At 46.9% G+C, this 18,432-nt stretch overlaps 2 protein-coding genes across 5 annotated transcripts in view; both read left to right on the top strand.

The window, feature by feature from the left end:
• Akap8l (A-kinase anchoring protein 8 like) overlaps window positions 1–484 on the top strand; it is a 38,665-nt gene extending 38,181 nt beyond the window's left edge. Inside the window, exon 14 of one of the 4 annotated variants that reach the window (XM_008829997.3) lies at window positions 76–484. In XM_008829997.3, coding sequence (XP_008828219.1) covers window positions 76–469 — 394 coding nt within the window. In that variant the 3' untranslated portion in view covers window positions 470–484. The remainder of the gene's footprint in view (window positions 1–75) is intronic. The other 3 variants (XM_008829998.3, XM_008830000.3, XM_008830001.2) reach the window with 3 other exon arrangements.
• A 201-nt stretch (window positions 485–685) lies between these two features.
• Akap8 (A-kinase anchoring protein 8) lies at window positions 686–17,760 on the top strand. Its single transcript, XM_008829993.3, has 14 exons — window positions 686–821; window positions 2,767–2,805; window positions 4,124–4,156; window positions 4,655–4,934; window positions 5,322–5,811; window positions 6,184–6,313; window positions 6,506–6,552; window positions 8,095–8,128; window positions 9,831–9,918; window positions 11,597–11,738; window positions 12,000–12,093; window positions 12,537–12,667; window positions 14,814–14,909; window positions 15,885–17,760. The coding sequence occupies exons 1-14, from the start codon at window positions 803–805 to the stop codon at window positions 16,323–16,325; spliced, it is 2,064 nt and encodes a 687-aa protein (XP_008828215.1). The 5' UTR covers window positions 686–802; the 3' UTR covers window positions 16,326–17,760.
• The last annotated feature ends 672 nt before the right edge of the window (window positions 17,761–18,432 follow it).

Genomic DNA, 18,432 nt, shown 5'->3' with positions numbered 1-18,432 from the left:
TCCTTGCCTGGTCCTTGTCCCCAGACCATCCTTGCCAGTTCTTCCGCCCTTCAAAGTCTGTGCCAATCCCTGTAGGGCGAGAATCCTTTCACCGACAGCCCGGAAGAAGAGAAGGAGCAGGACGAGGTGGAGGGTGCTACTCTGGAGGAGGGAGCACCAGAAATGGCAGGGCTCAGAGAGGACATGCCAGCACAGCCTCCGGTGCCCCAGGAACCCGCCCCCGCGACTGCCACACCGCCGCTGCCGCCGCCGCCACCCCCTGAGGAGGAAGAGGGCGCAGTACCCCTGCTGGGCGGGGCGCTGCAGTGCCAGATTCGTGGCATCCCGGGCCTTGACGTGGAGGACGACGAGGAGGGTGGTGGGGGTGCCCCATAACCCGTACACGGGGTGGACAGGGCTCACATGGCCGAGGCTGAAAGCCCAGTCTAATAAAATTTTTCCCACCCCACCTTGTTCGTGTTGTCTGTGAGTGGTGAGCGTTTCCAGGGAGCCTGGAACGTGCGGGCAGATTGGGTACGCCTGAGCGGGGATGGAAACGCGAGAGCGGCGCGCGTGGACGCGCGGGAAGACGAACCTATGTTCGTGCACACAAGCTTAAGGACCACAACTCCCGAGATGCCGCGGGTACGGATCCTAGCAACCCGGAAGATTAGGTCTGATTAGGTCGCGCTGAAGGCCAGCCAATGGTAATGCACGGAAGTGGTGACGAACAGACTTCATCTTTCAGTAGCAGGCCGTACGTTGAACGCATGCGTCCTGAGGAAAGCTAGGAAAAGGGTCTGGTGGCGGGCCGTGTGAAGACATGGAGCAGGGCTACGGAGGTCAGTACGGCTACTTCCGCGCGCACGGGCCGGGTAAACGCGGCCTCTGCGCGTGGGGTCGGCGGCGGGAGCGTTTCGGAGTGGCTGCCGGAGGCGCGCAGCGCTTATTGGGCCTCGGCACAGTCGCTCCCGGGGCGAGTGCGGATTGGCCTATGGGACCGCAGGGGGCGGATGATGTTCAGAGAGCCGATGCTGTGGCGGGCTTCTGGAGGGGTACCATGGGCCCTTTCCACCATGGTGTCCTGATGGATTCCGGGACGGCCGGGCCCTGATGTTCCTAGCTATCCCTGTCCCGTCTTCTCTTTCGAAGACGGCACAAAATGGCGGAGCCAGGGGCGGAGCCAGAGTGCGCGGGCCTGCGGTGCGGCGTCGGCGGGCTGAGTCACCAAGATCGATTTCCGACTTGCGGTGCCTAACTGGGCTCTCCCGGAAGCCGCCCGTGCCTCGCGGGCTCTACCTTGAGGTGCGGCCAGAGGCCGCTCGATTGGTGCCTGGCGTGTGCTGCGGGTGCGAGCCGGACACCTCCAAGAACCAGATATTTGTGAGGGGCAAATGCTGCCGTGTCTTGTGCAAAACCTGATACGCCCGGACCAGGATCACATGTTATCTATGTTCCTCAAGTCTCTCTTAAGGTGGCCTGGAGGAGCCAAGGGGCTACGTAGGCAGGAGCGTAACTTTCCCTGACCTAGCTTTTAGCGGCTTGTGATTAGGTCTCATTTGTAGAGCTACTTGATCTCACTCTCTGGACAGTTGGAACACAGGCCGGGGGTCGACCTGGCACGGAGGAACTGGCTTAGTGGTTAGATAATGCTTGCGGCCGCTAGAGAAGTCAGAGATCTTGAGAGGCAGTAGTAATCTATACCCTTGGAACTGGAATTGCAGAGAGGCCTGAGATGGGACCAAGCACGTGTGCTTCAGGGTGGGTCCTAATGGATAACCTGGCGCTCTTGACCTTTCAAAGCCTAGCCAGTTCTTCCACTCTTTGCCTTTCTCATCAGATATTCTGTCACAATCCTGTTTCATGCCCTTAGTTTAGCGAACCTCCCAGGGACCCCCAGTTTTTACCTGCCAAAATCTTCCAGACTTTGCAGCCTTTCTGAATTCATCTCGTGGAGTATTTGAGGCCAATTGAATAGACTTGTGCCTCACAGAGACAGTCTCTGCCCAGAAGTGGTTTGCTTGATTTTTAGAATTCAAATTCTAAAGCTGAAGGATGCTTGGTTAGTAAGGGTGGGGCAAGGATGTGAATCCGTTACCTGCAGAGGTAAGCAGTAGGCAAAACTCTGCTGCAGGACAGTGAATAAGTCACCTAACTTAGGAGCAGAGCTCGCTGCTCTGAAATATTGGCTGAGTGCCTGCCTATTCTGTCAGCACACAGTAGAGACTGTTGGTGGGTGAGGGTTGTTGTAGAAAGAGATAAGGTATATATACTTGCTTCATTGAAGTGAAACCATTTAACAAACAGGTGCTGTGTCCAGCTATGTATTGGGTTATAGGGACACAAATGAAGAGAGATGAATTTCTACCTTCCCATCCAGCGGGGCCACATAGAAGATATTGTTTGAGTGGCTCAGGCAAGGAACACAGTGATGCCTGGGGGTCAGACTGAGGGTCTAGGACTTGAGTGTTTCAAGTTACATGGAAGCAAATCTCAGTTTATGTCAATGAATTCCTAGATTTGTTCCCAGTTATATGGCCTTATAGCAATCTGAACTTGTTTCCCACATGTCCTAGTGCTTGAAGTTGGTCCTGTAACCTTTACTCGTTTTTCAGCTTTGACTTTAGATCATCCAGATGAAAAGTGTGGTGATGGGGGGGGGGATGGTGCACTACCTTATATTGCCTCTTTGTAAGACTGGCGCTTCTGTGAAGGGAAATCCTTTTAGACTCAGAACCCCCGTTCTCTTGGTGATGGCTGGAACCTTAACATGGTGTCTTTTCACAGGCTATGGGGCATGGAGTGCAGGACCTGCCAACACCCAGGGTAAGTAGATTCTGGGTGCCTCAAGATGGCAAAGCCAAACATTTTCTGCCTTTAATTGGGAAGGAAGCATAGTTTATTGAGTACTGTAAGGGAGCAGAAGCTGGCTAGTGAAGAGAGTACAGGTTATATCTTCTTTCCTCCAGTTTCTTTTAAAAAGTCTGGCAAGAGGCTGGGAATTGATACTTAGGAGGCAGAAGACAAGTGAACTCTCTTGAGTTCAAGGTCTGCTGATCTACATAGTGTGTTCCAGGTCAGCCAAGGCTGCATAGTGAGACCCTGTCGCAAAAACAAAACTAAAAGTCTTGCTGGGAGCTCAGTAGCAAATTGCATACTTTTTAAAAAATTACTGTTTTTATTTTATGTGTATAAGTGTATTGCCTGCATGAATGTAGGTGTACCCATGTCATACAGTGCCCACAAAGGTTAGAAGAGGGTGTCTGATCCCCTAGAACTGGAGTTACAGATAGTTAGCTACCATATGGGCCCTGGGAACTGAACCTAGGTCCCCTGCAAGAGCAGGCAGTGTTCTTAATCACTGAGCCATCTTTCTAGCCCTGTAGTGTGCCAAGATTCACCTTGAATCCTATTAGTCTGTATATACAAATTGTTCATTTTGTGTTGTATTTGGTATTACAGAATGTTTTAGTTTTGAAGTGCTTTTCCTGTGATCGTTTAGAAATATAAAACCTATTAGCTTGAGACCTCTACAAAAACAGGCAGTGGGTTAAATGTGGTGTAGGCCTTTTGCTCACTTTTGTTTGCTGAACCTAGAACCTGGTCCTACTCTTGGGCCCCATTCCACAGGACAAAAGTTTTCTTCACTTTCCAATCCTGGGACATGCCTCTAGCACCATTGGAGGCAGGGTCACTTTTCTGTATATTACCCTGTTTTCCAGGAGGTGTCAAGGACACCCATGGCACATAATGCTCTTGCTCAGTTGAGGACATGATTTTCCTTTCCGCTGATGTCCCATTGATGTGATTGGCAGGGTTTTGGCTCCTGGTGAGAATTGAGCCTGTATAAGGATCTCTCTAGGGCCTTGGCCAAACTGGCCTCTTGGTTGTCCATTGTAGTGTAGACCAACATCCTGGGAACTGTGCAGCTTTTTTTCCCTGGCTCTTAAGGGAAAAGTCGGGCCTGCCTGGGAGAGAATCCCTGATAATGCTCTGTGCCCATTCTGTAGAACATTGTCTTGCCAAGGACCACTGCCACAGCTATCACAGCTGGGCTCTGGTGGAGGGGGTGACAATTATCCTTCAGGGAAGTGGTCTCTTGACATTCTGCCAATAAAGCTTGTACATTTTTGTTTCCCCTAAGGTACATATGGAAGCAGTATGGCCAGTTGGCAAGGTAAGCCCTTCTGAAAGGGGTCTCCAGGTAGGTAAACAGGGCTCTGAGCAGATACCCAGAGGGGCTGAGGTACAGGTCTCCCATCCTGGCTTTGGACACAACTCTGATGTGGACCAGGAGGATGAAGGCTGCTGTTCTGGACATAGGTGTTGAGGCTTGTCAGAGTTGGGACTGCCTTAAGGGATTACAGGGGCAACAGCTTTCAAGTGACTTTGTCAACACCTTGAACTGCTATTCCTAGGCTCTTATCTACTGGCTTTGATTAGGGAACAAGTCTTGGTGGTGGTGTCTGTTCCCAAAAACCTGCTGTTCCAAGCTGTGGCCTCTTCTCTCTCTGGCCTCAAGCAGCCTCCTGGCAGGTTATGTGCACAGTGTAGAGTGATTCCACTGGCATTTGGTCCCATACCTTTTTTTCTTCTTGGTGGGCAGAGAGCACCTGCAAATATGGATGCCATGGATAGTCTTCTGTGCTTAGGTCTGACATGGTTCTTCCAACAGGTTACGACAACTACAACTACTACAGTACCCAGCACACCAGTGTTTCTGCAGGAGCGTCCTATAGCTACGGCCCAGCCTCATGGGAGGCCACCAAGGCCAGTGATGGTGGCCTTGCAGCTGGGGGCTCTGCCATGCACATGGCCTCTTTTGGCCCAGAGCCAATCACCGACAGCTCCGACTCACTCATTGCCAAGATCAACCAGCGTTTGGATATGTTGTCCAAGGAAGGAGGCAGGGGTGGGAACCCCAGCAGTGGGGAGGGCATGCAGGACCGGGAGAGGTGATTATGGCCCTGAGCCCTTTCTAGGGGATACTTATCTGACATCATGGAGTTAGGAATGGGTACCTGCTCTTTTAGGGAGCCCTCTTCCCCTCCTCTCCTGTGTGGTAGACGTGAGTTGGGCCCGTGGGGAGGACAACACTGCACCGGACTTCATTGAAGTCCTGTTGGGTAATTGAATTAATCCCAGATACCTTCATCTGGCAAGGGCTTCATGTTCTTACTTTGTTAGCAATGTTGGGATGAGGGTCTTAGTCATTTTGCCTTCTGGGCATAGAGGGTGGTTTGATTTCCTGCTCTGAATATCAGGACAACTTAGAGGAAGGCTTACTGAGAGGCTTAGCAAGTCCCCTTGGCTGCTCCTAACAGGCTCTCCTTACTTTGCAGCTCCTTCCGCTTCCAACCATATGAGTCCTACGACTCCAGGCCTTGCTTACCTGAGCATAATCCCTACCGTCCAAGCTACAGCTATGACTATGACTTCAACTTGGGAACTGACCGGAATGGTAGCTTTGGTGGGACATATAGTGATTGTCGGGACCCAGCCCGTGAACGTGGCTCCATTGATGGCTTCATGAGGGGCCGAGGCCAGGGCCAGGGTCGCTTCCAAGATCGGAGCAACTCCAGCACCTTCATGCGTAGTGACCCCTTCATGCCACCCTCAGCCTCCTCTGAGCCCCTATCCACTTCTTGGAATGAGTTGAACTACATGGGTGGACGTGGTCTAGGTGGGCCCTCCACCAGCAGGCCACCTACATCCCTCTACTCCCAGTCCATGGCCCCTGACTATGGCATGATGGGCATGCAGGGGGTGGGTGGTTATGGTAACACCATGCCTTACGGATGTGGCCGGTCCCAGACTCGGATACGGGATTGGGTAAGCATTGACCAAGTTCTGTTAGGTTGTCTTGCTTTTTTTTCCTACAGCTTGAGGTAAAAATTGTATGATACAAAATTTCCTCGATTTCCAGTATACAATTCCACCTTGTGTATGTTTGCATCATCTGGTTTTAGAATATTTCTACCTGCTCATTGGCCTGCTCTGGACATTTCATCAGAATCATATGACATGTGACTTTGTGTCTGGCTCCTTCAAGCACGACACTGGCTTTGAGTTTCAACTGTAGTATCTCTCCGTGTTTGAAAAGACTTTCATTTTTTTAGCTCTATTCTTAAAAACTTTGATCTTTGGCTTTGGGGCATCTTAAGGCCCATGTTAACGGTGTATGGGATGTGCTTGTATCCACAGCCCAGGAGGAGAGGGTTTGAGCGCTTTGGACCAGATAACATGGGCAGGAAGAGGAAGCAGTTTCCCTTGTATGAAGAGCCGGATGCCAAACTGGCCCGAGCTGACAGCGAAGGAGACTTATCTGAAAATGGTAGGCCCCGCGGGCCGCTGAGCCACGTGGGTCTAAGAAGTCAGTTGGCTGCCCAGATCTTGAGGTGGCATGTGTCACTGATACTGTGCTGTCTTAGCCCCTGCTGTCCCTGGTCAGTGGGCTTGGGATCATAAAAGTGGAGTGGGACCACCCATCCAGGGGCTTACACATCCTGTTCCCTGTTTCTGGCAGATGATGGAGTTGGTGACTTCCGGTCAGGAGATGAAGAATTCAGGGGGGTAAGATCAACTTTATGGGTCACCTCTTTGTTTCTGGGGGTTTCTTTTTTCCTTTATCTTCCTCACAGAAGTGGGAACAGCTGTTTGGTAGATTAGCTACCTACCTCTGGCTGCACCCTGATCTGTACTTAGGTTTTCCAACTGCAGCAACCATTTTTTTCTAAAATAAAGCTCCCAAACTCTCCTTGTCTTAAAGTGTTGAATCTAGCCACTAAGCCTTCTGAATACAGGGGCTGTGCAGGCTGAGGCTGACACTGGAGGCCTATTGATTGGCTGGGTGTGGCTCACCTGTCTGCATCCTGTTTTCCCGATAACCAGTCCCAGGAGTGGCACACACCTAAGGCCAGTTTTGAGGACCACAACACATTCCTGAGGAGGGTTCTTTAAGACCCTAAACAAAGCCTTTTTCTAATCAGTGCTTCCTAACCTACAGAGAGCGATCTCTTGGTGTTCTGTGATACAGAACTGTGTGGGTATGCCTTTATCAGAGGGCAAATTCTATAGCTTTAGAGAACATTGAAAGAGGGTCAATGACTTGGAAAAGTTACCCTCATAGGCTTTTTTTTAAAGATAATTATTATTTTCATTTATGTGTATATTGCCTGCATGTGTTTAAGTGCAGCCGTGTCATACAGTGCCCACAGAAGTGAGAAGAGGGCATTGGATTCCCCTGGAACTGGAGTTATGGACAGTTGTTTGCTGTCATGTGGATGCTGGGATTTGAACCTGGGTCCTCTGCAAGAGCAGCCAGTGCTCTTAACCACTAAGCCATCTCTCTAGCCCCCAAGATACTTAAAGAATAAAATACACTGCTTATACTTATTTTTTTAAAAACTACCATGTATAGAAATATTTAAACAATGAAAAACAATTTAAAATTCAGAGTTTTTAGTAAGGTAAGTGCCCCTTGTGGATTCACATATGGACACTTCCCACTTAAGGACTTATTATACACTGAAAATGTGGTACACCGTGAGAAAGCATTCAGGGGACTTACATGAAATATATATGTGAACTCATTAGTATGCCTTTTTTATTTTTATTATTATCTTGTTCTCCTTTCTAAATGTTGTAGTATACCCATATGTGCATTTGGTTACATGTTATGTGTGTACATTATAGAGTAGGATCCGCATATGAAGGAGAACATAGTTTTTTTTTCCTTTGTGAGAATGGATGACCTTGCTTAGTATTATATATTATATTGAAAATCTATTACAATGAAAATATGGTACATATATAAAATAGAATATTTTTCCACTCTAAAGAAAAATGAAATTAAAAAAAATTCTCAGGAAAATGGACGGACTTGGAATGTATGTTAGGCCCATAATTTTTTTTTTTTATGGCAGCTAACAGTAACGAGACACTTGGGCTCTACTCCATGGCCCTGAGGTTTGTCTTGATACCTCATTTCCTGGTAGCATAGCAAGCCAGGGTTTAGAATGAGACTACTTATGTAGTAGGGGGTTTGGGCTGGTTGTCGGGGAGAATTCTAGAACTACCTCCTCACTGTCTGATGTTGCATGTGCCCTTTTTTAGGAGGATGAATTCTGTGACTTTGGGAAACAGAGAGGTAGGTGTCACTCAGTGTCCCTTGCTGCTTTCCTGTGTCTAACCCACACTCACTGCCCACCTCCCAGCCAGGCTGAGCTTGTAAGCAAAACAGAGGCCTGCATGGAGGGTCCCATGGCTCACGGTGGAGAGACTGCAGCTGCCCAGTGGGCCTAAGTTGTGGGAACTACCCCAAAGCTTTTCCAGAGTGTTTGGGGCAAGATTTGCTTGAAAGGAATTGATTGGCTTCCTATAGGCTTTAGAAGTCTGAAGAACCCATCTCTGGGTACCTGATAGCCAAGGGTAGGAAAGGGAATTTCAGAAAACTGAAGAGAAAGAGGCTCTACTGGTTGGCTCATCCCTCCAGCCCCACCCCCCCTTAATTTTTTTCTCAGTTGCCGGCATTAGGCTGTGCCTCTGGCCTTTGCCATAAATATTGGCAGCTGCAGTGACTGTGGACAGAGCAGGTACCTGCTATGGCTGGGAATGAGGTAGTGAGAGGATGGCCTGTAAGGTGTACCCAGGCCCAGATCTTGAAGCAGTTATCACTAAGCAAGTTTTGTCAGTTCCAGGACAGCACACCCAAAAACCCAAAGTAAGTAGTGGAAACAAAACAAGATCATAACCCTAGGAGGACCTAGCTGCCATTTGTTTACCCTCAAAGATCACAGGCTGGTCCTGCTCCTATAATGTGAAGGCCCTTGATTCTCCTAAGGTTCTCAGACTAAGCTGACCATCAGATGTCCCCCACCCCACACATTAAAGCAGTTTTGTTCACAGCACAGGATCACCCCAAGCATTCATGCAGCCGGGTAAATGCTAAAGCAAAGGTGACATGTTTGTTGCGCACAGGTCCTGCTACCCAACCGGGATGACTTTGCTATTAAACAGCAGTCATAGTTTCAGGCAGTGACCTCTTGCCAAAAGTCCCACACATCCTTTTGAGAGGCTTCTGAGCAGCGCACGCCGGTCGCCATCTTCGTGGGACAGTCTCGGGACTGGCATCAGGGGTAGGGGTTAACAGTTCAGATGCTTATCCAACCTTTTTTCAGCATCCAGCCCTGGCCCTGAGCCTGGGGATTTGCCTGGCCTCATGCTGAGACGCTGACCACATGGCTCTCCATGGAGCTGCGCCAGCCCCAGGGGATGAATGGGAGGACCAGTTGGTCTCTTGCCATTTTTTTTTGTTTCTAGGATTGCTTCCTATGAAGCCCAGGGTTGTTGGTTTTTGTGAGTAGAAGATAGAGCTTGGGCCAGCAAGGACTACCAGACCTGCTGAGACCCTAGTTCAGATGAGGCCAAAAGGATGGTCATTAGAGCCCACCTAGAGGTGGGATGGAGGGCGGTAGAGCAGTTTGTTTTATTTATTGAGGCCTTCCAAGTGCTGCCTCTGTGGGGAGATTTTTCTCCTTAAAATGACATGGGAGAAGACCCAGTGACAGGGTGCCAGATTGAACATGACAGAGTAGTAGTTGGGCCATGAGTGGGATGGGCCTGTCCGTCAGGCCATGGGAGGAGTAAGGTGACTCCTCTGGGCTCTTATCAAAGGTCCTGGTACATGAGGAACCTTTACCAGCTCCTTAGTGCCTTGGGGTATCCCGGCCCTGCCACAGAGGTGGAAGCTGGGCACGAGGTGTGGCTTCAAGCTGTAGCATCCAACTGGGCCCTGGAGCTGAGCTCTCCTGCAGGCTACTCAGCGTCTCGAAGGGACTTCTCTGTTACAGGCGAAAAGGAGGATGAGGATGAGGATGTGAAGAAGAGACGGGAGAAGCAAAGGAGGAGAGACAGGATGCGGGACCGAGCAGCTGACAGGTGAGCCAGTGGGTCAGGCAGAGAACTGGGTAAAGATCTCCACTGAAGGCATCTGGATCCAGACAGTGTCTAAGCACTCCCAATATGTCTTCCCTCTAGTTTGATACAGCTGCAGGTGTTAAGAAATCTTAGGTTGGGGACTAAGTTGAGTGTGTAGAAAATGGGTATAATTAACAAGCATCTACCTCTGACCAGTCTCTCCTCACCCTTGGAATTATAACTGTGTGAACCATATACATGACCAGCAGGGGGCTCTCTTGCCCTCCAACAGGTCCAAGGGGTATTTGGTCTTATGCACTGACTTGGCCCTTAGCATCCCAGAAAGTGACTTTCATTCAGCAGAGCCTACAAGAGGGTCCCTCGGTTCTTTGTCCAAATCCAGACCATCTCTGGAGTTTAACAGAGAAAATACATGCATATGTGGTCCTGCCATCCAGATTTTGTCTCAAAGTAGAATAAGAATGCTAAAATGTCAGGCCCAGAGGGTACTGCTGTAATTACATTGTGGGCCTGTCCATCATGGTTCAATGATTGACTTCTGAATAAAAACCAGAGTCACCAATGACCACATGAGGATCTATTTATTGTTTGTCATTATCATTCAGGTTGTCCTCTGACTTCCACACAAGACATGTGTTGCCCTCACCAAATAAATAAATGTAGTTTTTTAAAAAACCAACAACTTGATTTTGGCTGGGGAGATGGCTCTGTAGGTAAAAGTGCAAGAGTACTTGCTGTGCAGGCATAAAGACCTGAATCCAAGTTTCTGATACTCAGTGAAAAGCCAAGCATAGCCATCAGATCTACACTGTGAGAGGAGGAGACTGGAGGACACTGGGGCTTAGTGGTTGTCAGTTCAGCCTAGCTCCAGGTTTAGTGAGAGACCCTGTCTTGTGGGAATAAGGTAAAGAGTGATAGAGCAAGAGCTCGGTATCTTCTTCTTCTCTCCTGGGTGTGTCAACCTGCAAGCACCTACCACACATAGACACACCCCTTGATTTTCTAAATGATGAGAGGGTTTGGGTCTGTTTTCATGACACAGGGTGTGATGACATTTTGTAGTGCAAGGGATAGAACTCAGTGCCTTAAAGTGCCAGGTAAGTGCTATACTACTGAGCTACATCTGTGGCCTTAGGCCCTTTTTTTGAAGAAATTTTTTGTCTTCATACTACTGACCAAGGATTTCAAAGGAACTTCAAGAGTGTTAGGGGAGAACTGAGATGGAACAGTGAAATGTCAGTTCTCCATATCTTTAGTAGTTTCTCAGCAGGTCTGCCTATGCATGGGACCCATAAGGGCCCCTCCTTTCCTCTTGGAGCCTCTACAAAGTAGAGTCTACAGTGCTTGTCAGTGAAATGGAGCCTGGAGCATCCACAGGTCTAAAAACTAATCAACTTAGGATGTTCTTTAGGGAGCTTTGGTCCAGAGCAGTTGATATGTTGCTGATAGAATTATTTTCCTAAAACGCTTGCAAGGCTGTAATCCCACCTTTCAGACAAGGAAGTTTGAGTAAGTACTGTTTCCTGGCTGGGTGTCATGGCTCAGCACTTGAGAGGCTGAGATAGGACAGGACTTGTGAAACAATCAACAGAATCCTTTTTCCTTTTGCATCTCAGCTCTATCCAGAAATGAGCTGGTGATCTCTACATCACCACTGTTTTCTGTGCTTCCTCTCTAGGATTCAGTTTGCCTGCTCTGTATGCAAGTTTCGTAGTTTTGAAGATGAAGAAATCCAAAAGCATCTGCAAAGCAAATTTCATAAAGAGACACTGCGGTTTATAAGTACCAAACTTCCTGACAAGACAGTGGAGTTCCTCCAGGTATGCTACAGTGTTTGTAGACTGCACTGTAGGTGTTAGGATCCTTTCAGAGGGGGAAAGGGAATAAGAGGTCTAAACACCATCCTTTAATTTTCCCTTCCCAATTAAAGCAAATGTACATGTTTCTGTGCCATGGAGGGATGACAGCTCTGACCACAACAGGTTACTCATGAGGCGCATATGCTCCAATAGCATATTCTCACCCTCTGCAATTGCGAAGTGTCTGTCATCTTATTTGGTGGCATCTCCCGATCCTTCTAGGAGTACATCATAAACAGGAATAAGAAAATTGAGAAGCGGCGTCAGGAATTGATGGAGAAGGAAAGCCCCAAACCCAAACCAGATCCATTCAAAGGTGAGTTGTGATCCCAAGGTGCAGGTTATTCTGGGTTCTTTTAAGGCATAGAACCTGACCTAGTGCAGGGGCTTATATAGCTTTGTGAGAGTGTTTACGTAGCATGCATGAGGCCTGGGCTTGTTTCCCCACATCATAGAAGACAACAGTACAAAGCTAGCCTAGGGCTGCTAAGAAAAAGCTAAGTCCCTGGAAGAAGCACTTAGCAGTAGGAAGAAGCCCTTTGTGTGACCCAGTGGAGATCACATTTCCACGGTAGCTTATAGTGATGTGAAGAAACCTGACAGTTCTCCCCCTTGGTCTTAGGAGAATTGGAAGAATGAGGAAAATGGACACAATATTCCTATCAATAGAGGCCTGCTGTCCTATAGGAGGGGCAAGCTGTACCTGTCTCACACTCTGTCTTTCTGTAGAGGAAGGCATCACTTTTTGTTCCATCACAGGGATTGGCCAGGAGCATTTCTTCAAGAAGATTGAAGCTGCACACTGTCTGGCCTGTGACATGCTGATTCCCGCACAACACCAGCTCCTGCAGAGGCATCTACACTCTGTAGACCACAACCACAACCGTAGGGTGAGTCTGCTTCTAATGCAGGCTGCCAACTGGGTGATGTCATGGCCTCACATCTGTATGGGGTTTTGAATCAGTCCTGTCATCATACTCTGACCTTCATCCTGGATTAAAAGGGGGCTAGATATGGTGGCATTATCTTTATTCCCATCTCTTTGGAGGCGGAGGTGAGAGGCTCCCTTCAGCCCAGGAATATGAGGCTAGATTGGGCGACAACATGCCAAGACCATAAACTCACTGTGTAGACTAAGCTAGCCTTATTCTCATAAAGCTCCATCTGACTCCAGAGTGCTAGGATTAAAGGCATGAGCCACCACACCTGGCCTGCCTCTCCCCCTCTTTTTTAAACTGTTACTTAGAATGAACAATAGCTGAACTCCTTATATGAGAATGTTTCCTATAAATGACATATACGTTTCCCAGCTGCTGAAAACTGGGTTTCTATAAGGTGAGGCCAAGGGCCATTCAGAGCTCAGTAGCCTGAGCAACCTGGGTTTTAGGGCTGTTTGGTCCTTCCTTGTTGATGGGGCTGAGGTTAAAAAGTTTAACCCAGGGGGACAGCGAGGCTTTTTGTTTATTTTTATACGTGTATGAGTGTTATGCCTGCATGTGTGCAAGTACACCCATGTCATGTCCACAGAGGACAGAAGAGGTATTGAATCCCCTGGTACTGGAGGTTACAGACAGTTATTAGTCGCCATGTGGGTGCTGGGATTTGAACCTGCATCCTCTGCAAGAACAACCAGTGGTCTTAACCACTGAGCCATCTCTTCAGCCCAGTTTAATTTTTATAAGCATAAATATAAATATAATTAGCCATAGTTACCTCTTGAGTTCATAGGTTGAACCAAGTAGGGATTCAGAAGATTTGCAGGAGAATTGCAACTGTACTACTGAACATGTCCATACTTTCTTGTTAATATTCCTAACCAATACCTTGTAGCAACTTTATACAGCATTTAAGTTAGATTTAGAAGTCATCAAAATATAGGGCGGATGTGGGTGGGCTCTGTGCAAATACCATGCCATTTTTATAGAGACTTGAGTGTCCTTAGACTTCTGAAAGGGCCATGGAGTTAGTCCCCTGTAGATACAGTTGGCGCTTCAGGCTATGTGATCTGTGTGTTCTGTGACACACCTGGTTTTGATACATAGAAGCAGCCACAGATGATAAAGAGTGGGTGTGGCTACCTTTGGTTTGCAGGCTGCAGCTTGCAGGCCCTTAGGTTAGCATGGAGATAACCGCTGTCTTTATGGAGATAGCAATAACTGCCCAACAGTCTCATAGTGCTTTCAAAGATCAGCAGAAAAATAGGAGATCAGTATTATTAGTAGGCAAAACCTAGAATCATCAAATGATCCATGAACTTTTTGATTTTTGCTTCTAGACTTAATGTGAAGTATTGGTATAACCAAGGAATTTAAAAGGTTTGCCTCTTTCTCCTACTCAGTCCACAGCTTATCTGTAAATGCTTGCTCTTCTGCCTTCTTTCTATGTATTACTTCTTTCTACATGGGCATCAGTGTCAGGTCTCTGATTTTAGCTTAAGATGACCTAACTTTTCCACTTAGCTCCCTGTATTTGTTCTAAGGCTTTCTGGTACCTTCTTTCATACATGGGGCCTAGTGTTTTGAAACTTTCTTCCTGAATAAAGAAGGGTGGTAGTTGCATGTCAGGATAACTCGGCATACTGTCCTAGTTTTATTTCTGCTGCTTTAGTGAAATACCTTGACCAAAAGCCACATAGGGAAGAAAGGGTTTATTTTAGCTCACAATTCCAGATTATGGTCCATCATTTCCAGAAAGTCAAGGAAGAACCTGGAGCAACTACTTAACATCCACAATCAAGAGGAGAGAAAGAATGACTGATACATGCATGCTTAGCCCCTGGCTAGCTTTATATAGTCCAGGACCCCAAACCTGGGAATGGTGCCATCCATTGTCAGACATCAGTTAAGGCATTAAAGACAATTCTGCCATCAAATTTGCCTAGAGGCTGACCTAATCTAGACAGTTTGTCATTTGGGATTCTCTTCCCAGGTGATTTGAGGTTGTATGATGCTGACGGTTGAACTAACCACCACACATACTTGTTCTCTGGTTTCTCTTGGCCAGTTTTAAAGATCCCATCTTTGGTTACCTTTGCAGTTGGCTGCTGAACAGTTCAAGAAAACAAGTCTCCATGTGGCTAAAAGTGTTTTAAACAACAGACATATAGTGAAGATGCTGGAAAAATACCTTAAGGTTTGTACTTCAGAATCAATGGGCAAGAAAAGCCTTTGAGAAAGAGGATGAGTTTGGAGTGTAGCCAGAGTACAGTGTTCAGCATTTCTGGATTTTGAGAAATTAAGAGACATTTTGACAAATGGAGGGTTACATCTATGGCGACAGGGGAACCTCTTAAAGCTTGAACTGTATTTGGCCTGTGAACTTGGACTGTGCTGCTTAGTGGATCACTATGTCACACTACTGACACCATAAAAATAACCTTGATTATCTAGCCGTAAAGTACTGGGCAAAGGCTGGTGATGTGCTTTTTAGAACTCATCCAAGCTGGGTATAGTAGCACATGCCTGTAGTCCCAACTATTCTGGAGCTGTTCAGTTCAGCCCAGGAGATTTGAGGTCAGCATGGGAACATATTGAGATTATCTCATAACAGTCAAATGAAAAGTACAAAAGAAGGCTGGTGGTAGTGGCACATGCCTGTACTATAACAACTAGGAGAGACAGAGGTAGAAGGAGTGTTTTGAGTTTGAGGCCAACCAGGGCATATAGTGAGCAGTCTCAAAAAGAAGTACAAAACAGAGTTTATGGGTACACTCAGTGGTACAGCACATACTTAGCATGTGTGATGACTTGGATTTAATCCCTAAGACCTCTTCCCCCACAAAAACGTACAAGACAGTTTTGGGGGTGGTTTTTGTTTGTTTGTTTTTTCGGTCTTTTTGAGACAGGGTCTCCCTGTAGGCCCAGCTGTCCTGAAACTCACTATGTAGACCAGGCTGGCCTTGAACTCACAGAAATCCACCTGCCTCTGCTGAGATGAAAGGAGTGCACCACCATGCCTGGCCTACAGAGGCTGAGAGGTTAACTCTGCTGCTACTGTAGTTTGCTGCTTTTACAGACTCTTCTTCATTCCTAAAAACATGAGCTCCTTATAATCTAGACCTCTGTCAGGCTGTGGTTTGGGGCACTGATCTGTGTTTCCTTTGTCCAGGGTGAGGACCCTTTTGCCAATGAATCTGTTGATACTGAGATGGAAGGAGATGACAATTTAGGAGGAAAAGAGAAGGAAGAGACACCAGAGGAAGTGGCTGCAGAGGTCTTAGCAGAGGTGATTACAGCAGCAGTGAGGGCTGTAGAAGGGGAAGGAGAGCCAACTACAGGAGTTCTGACTGAAGTGAAAGGCCCTGTGGACACACTGGAGGCCAGTAGTGACCCCCACGCCAAACAGCCACTGGAAGAACAGACCTTTGCAACAGCATCTGAGAATGGGAACACTGAAGACAAGGCCAGAAGTGAGGCTGCTAAGGCTGGAAGTCAGGCAGTTGTGTCAGCAGCAGAGGTAGAAAACACAGCTGTTGCTGCTATCCCAGGTATCATGGAAGCCGAAGTGGGACAAACTGATGGAGAGTCCAAAGATGTTCCCACAGAATAAAACCCCCAGCATTTCAAGGCATGTGCATTCTCTCTTCGGTTTATAAGCAGTACTAGGTTATATGTAATTTGGCGAAGAGACTTGGCCATTTCCTTTGCAAACTGTACCTCAGCTTGTTTTACACAGTGGGTAGCTTCCTATCTCTATTAAAGAATACAAAAGAGGTAAAACATTTTTTCCCTCAGTGGCCTTTGGTGGCTCTCTGTGCACTGTAGTTAGAATAATAAAATTAGATCTTAATGGTACTACACTTTTTAAATACTGCAACTGGCTGAAATTTTGTTTTGTTTTTGTTTGATTGGGAGCAGCTCAATAGGAATGTAATTTGTTTTTACTGCAAAGAATGACCTATTTTATTTCTTAAGTTTTAGGCATTTATTTTAGTTTTGAAGTTGAGACAGCATCTTGCTGACCTCAAACTCTCAGTACTCCTACCTCAGCCTCTCAAGTGTTGGGATCCTGTGTACCACCATGCTCAGTGAGCTTTGATTTTGTAACACTGTATTGTATGTTCCTCGCCAGATGTGGCAACATGCTGTTACTATTAGACATCTGTCAGACCATGCCAGTGACTTTGACCTGTGTCTGAGGTCTGAAGAAGCCTATAGAGCTGCTCCATAGAAAGCACACCTACCTGAGCCTCATGAATGAGGACGCTGCCTGGGGCATTGTTTCTCAATCTTCAGTACTTGGTAAACAGTTTCATGTTTGGGCTTTTTTGTGTTCTACCTCTCCATTAATGCGGGTTTTTTTTTTTTTTGTTTTTTCTCTGAGTTATTCCCACCTAAAAGTAGTTAGGAAGAAAACATTGAAATCACTCCCATAGATGAAAACCAATATAAATTTTCATAGATAGAATCTCTGTTAAAAGTTCATAGAGTTAGCCAGGTGTGGTGGCGCACGCCTTTAATCCCAGCACTCGGGAGGCAGAGGCAGGTGGATCTCTGAGTTCAAGGCCAGCCTGGTCTACATAGTGAGTTCCAGGACAGCTGGGGCTACAGAGAGACCCTGTCTCAAAAAGACAAAAAAAAAAAAAAAATAAGTTCATACAGTTAAGTGAACATGTTTCATGTTTAGGCAAGCACTTTGGTAGTTTCTGAATCTGAGAAGGGGAGGGCTAGCATGTCTTGAAGGTAGCATGCACCAGGTTTTATACAGTCATTATTGGGTGCTGTTTTTCCCTTTTGAGATCACACTGCTTATGTGTGTCCATCCCTATAAACCCTTAGATTATATATCACATCTTGGTAACTTTGGCCAGTGAGGAATTACAGAAAAGAGGCAGTAAAATATTTGAGCATTGGCTATATATCCAGGGTGCTAATTCATGATCAAAATTCCATCAGCACTGCTCTAAAGGAGTCTTACTGGGAGATGAACATTTGAGAATGTCAATATTAGAACTTACGAGCAATAAAGTGATGCCTCTGAAACATTCCTGTTCATCATTACTGCTGTGTAGATACGGCCTGACCAGTTCCTTTTTTTTTTGCTATGCTGGGGTTGGAACCCAGAACTTAAAAGGCAAGTGTCCTGCTGCAGCCCCAGCCTGAAATGCTTAGTTTCATATACATAACAATATACTGCTGCCATACTCAACATCATCCTCTTTGCTTTTGTTCTTTTTTTTTTTAACATTTACTTATTTGGAGTGTGCACACATAAACATACCACAGTGCAAGAGTGGAGGTCTGAAGACAACTTACAGGAAGTGTTTGTCTTCTTCCACCACATAGGTATCAGGGATCCAACTTGGGTTGTCAGGCCTGGCAGCCAACTCTCTGAGCCATCTCTCTAGCCTTCTTTTGGTGTTTTGAGACAGGGTCTCCCTACATAGTCCTGGCTGGCCTTGCAGTTGAAATCATCTGGTCTGAGCCTCCAGAATAATGGAATGACATGTGCGACCACACTTGCTTTAAGCTTATTCTCAAGGCAAGTAAATTGGTAAGAGTCAGGCGTGGTGGCACATGCCTTTGATCCTAGCATTTGGGAAGCAGAGGCATCTTTGTGAGTTCAAGGCCAGCCTGGTCTCCATGGCAAATCCAGGCCAGATGTGGCTACAGGAAGACCCTGTCTCAAAAACACCAAAAATAAGTTGGCAGAATTG

This window comes from Nannospalax galili, unplaced genomic scaffold (genome assembly GCF_000622305.1).
Source record: "Nannospalax galili isolate Female #2095 unplaced genomic scaffold, S.galili_v1.0 scaffold2094, whole genome shotgun sequence".
Lineage (NCBI taxonomy): Eukaryota > Metazoa > Chordata > Mammalia > Rodentia > Spalacidae > Nannospalax > Nannospalax galili.
The sequence above is the reverse complement of the archived record's forward strand: the minus strand, read 5'-3'. Positions and strand labels throughout refer to the sequence as shown.

Bases quoted from the DNA above. Each gene is read 5' to 3' on its own strand.
- Akap8 (XM_008829993.3), top strand. The intron at 8,129-9,830 runs GTAGGTGTCACT...TCTCTGTTACAG, and splicing joins TGACTTTGGGAAACAGAGAG to GCGAAAAGGAGGATGAGGAT. The intron at 12,094-12,536 runs GTGAGTTGTGAT...GTTCCATCACAG, and splicing joins CAAACCAGATCCATTCAAAG to GGATTGGCCAGGAGCATTTC.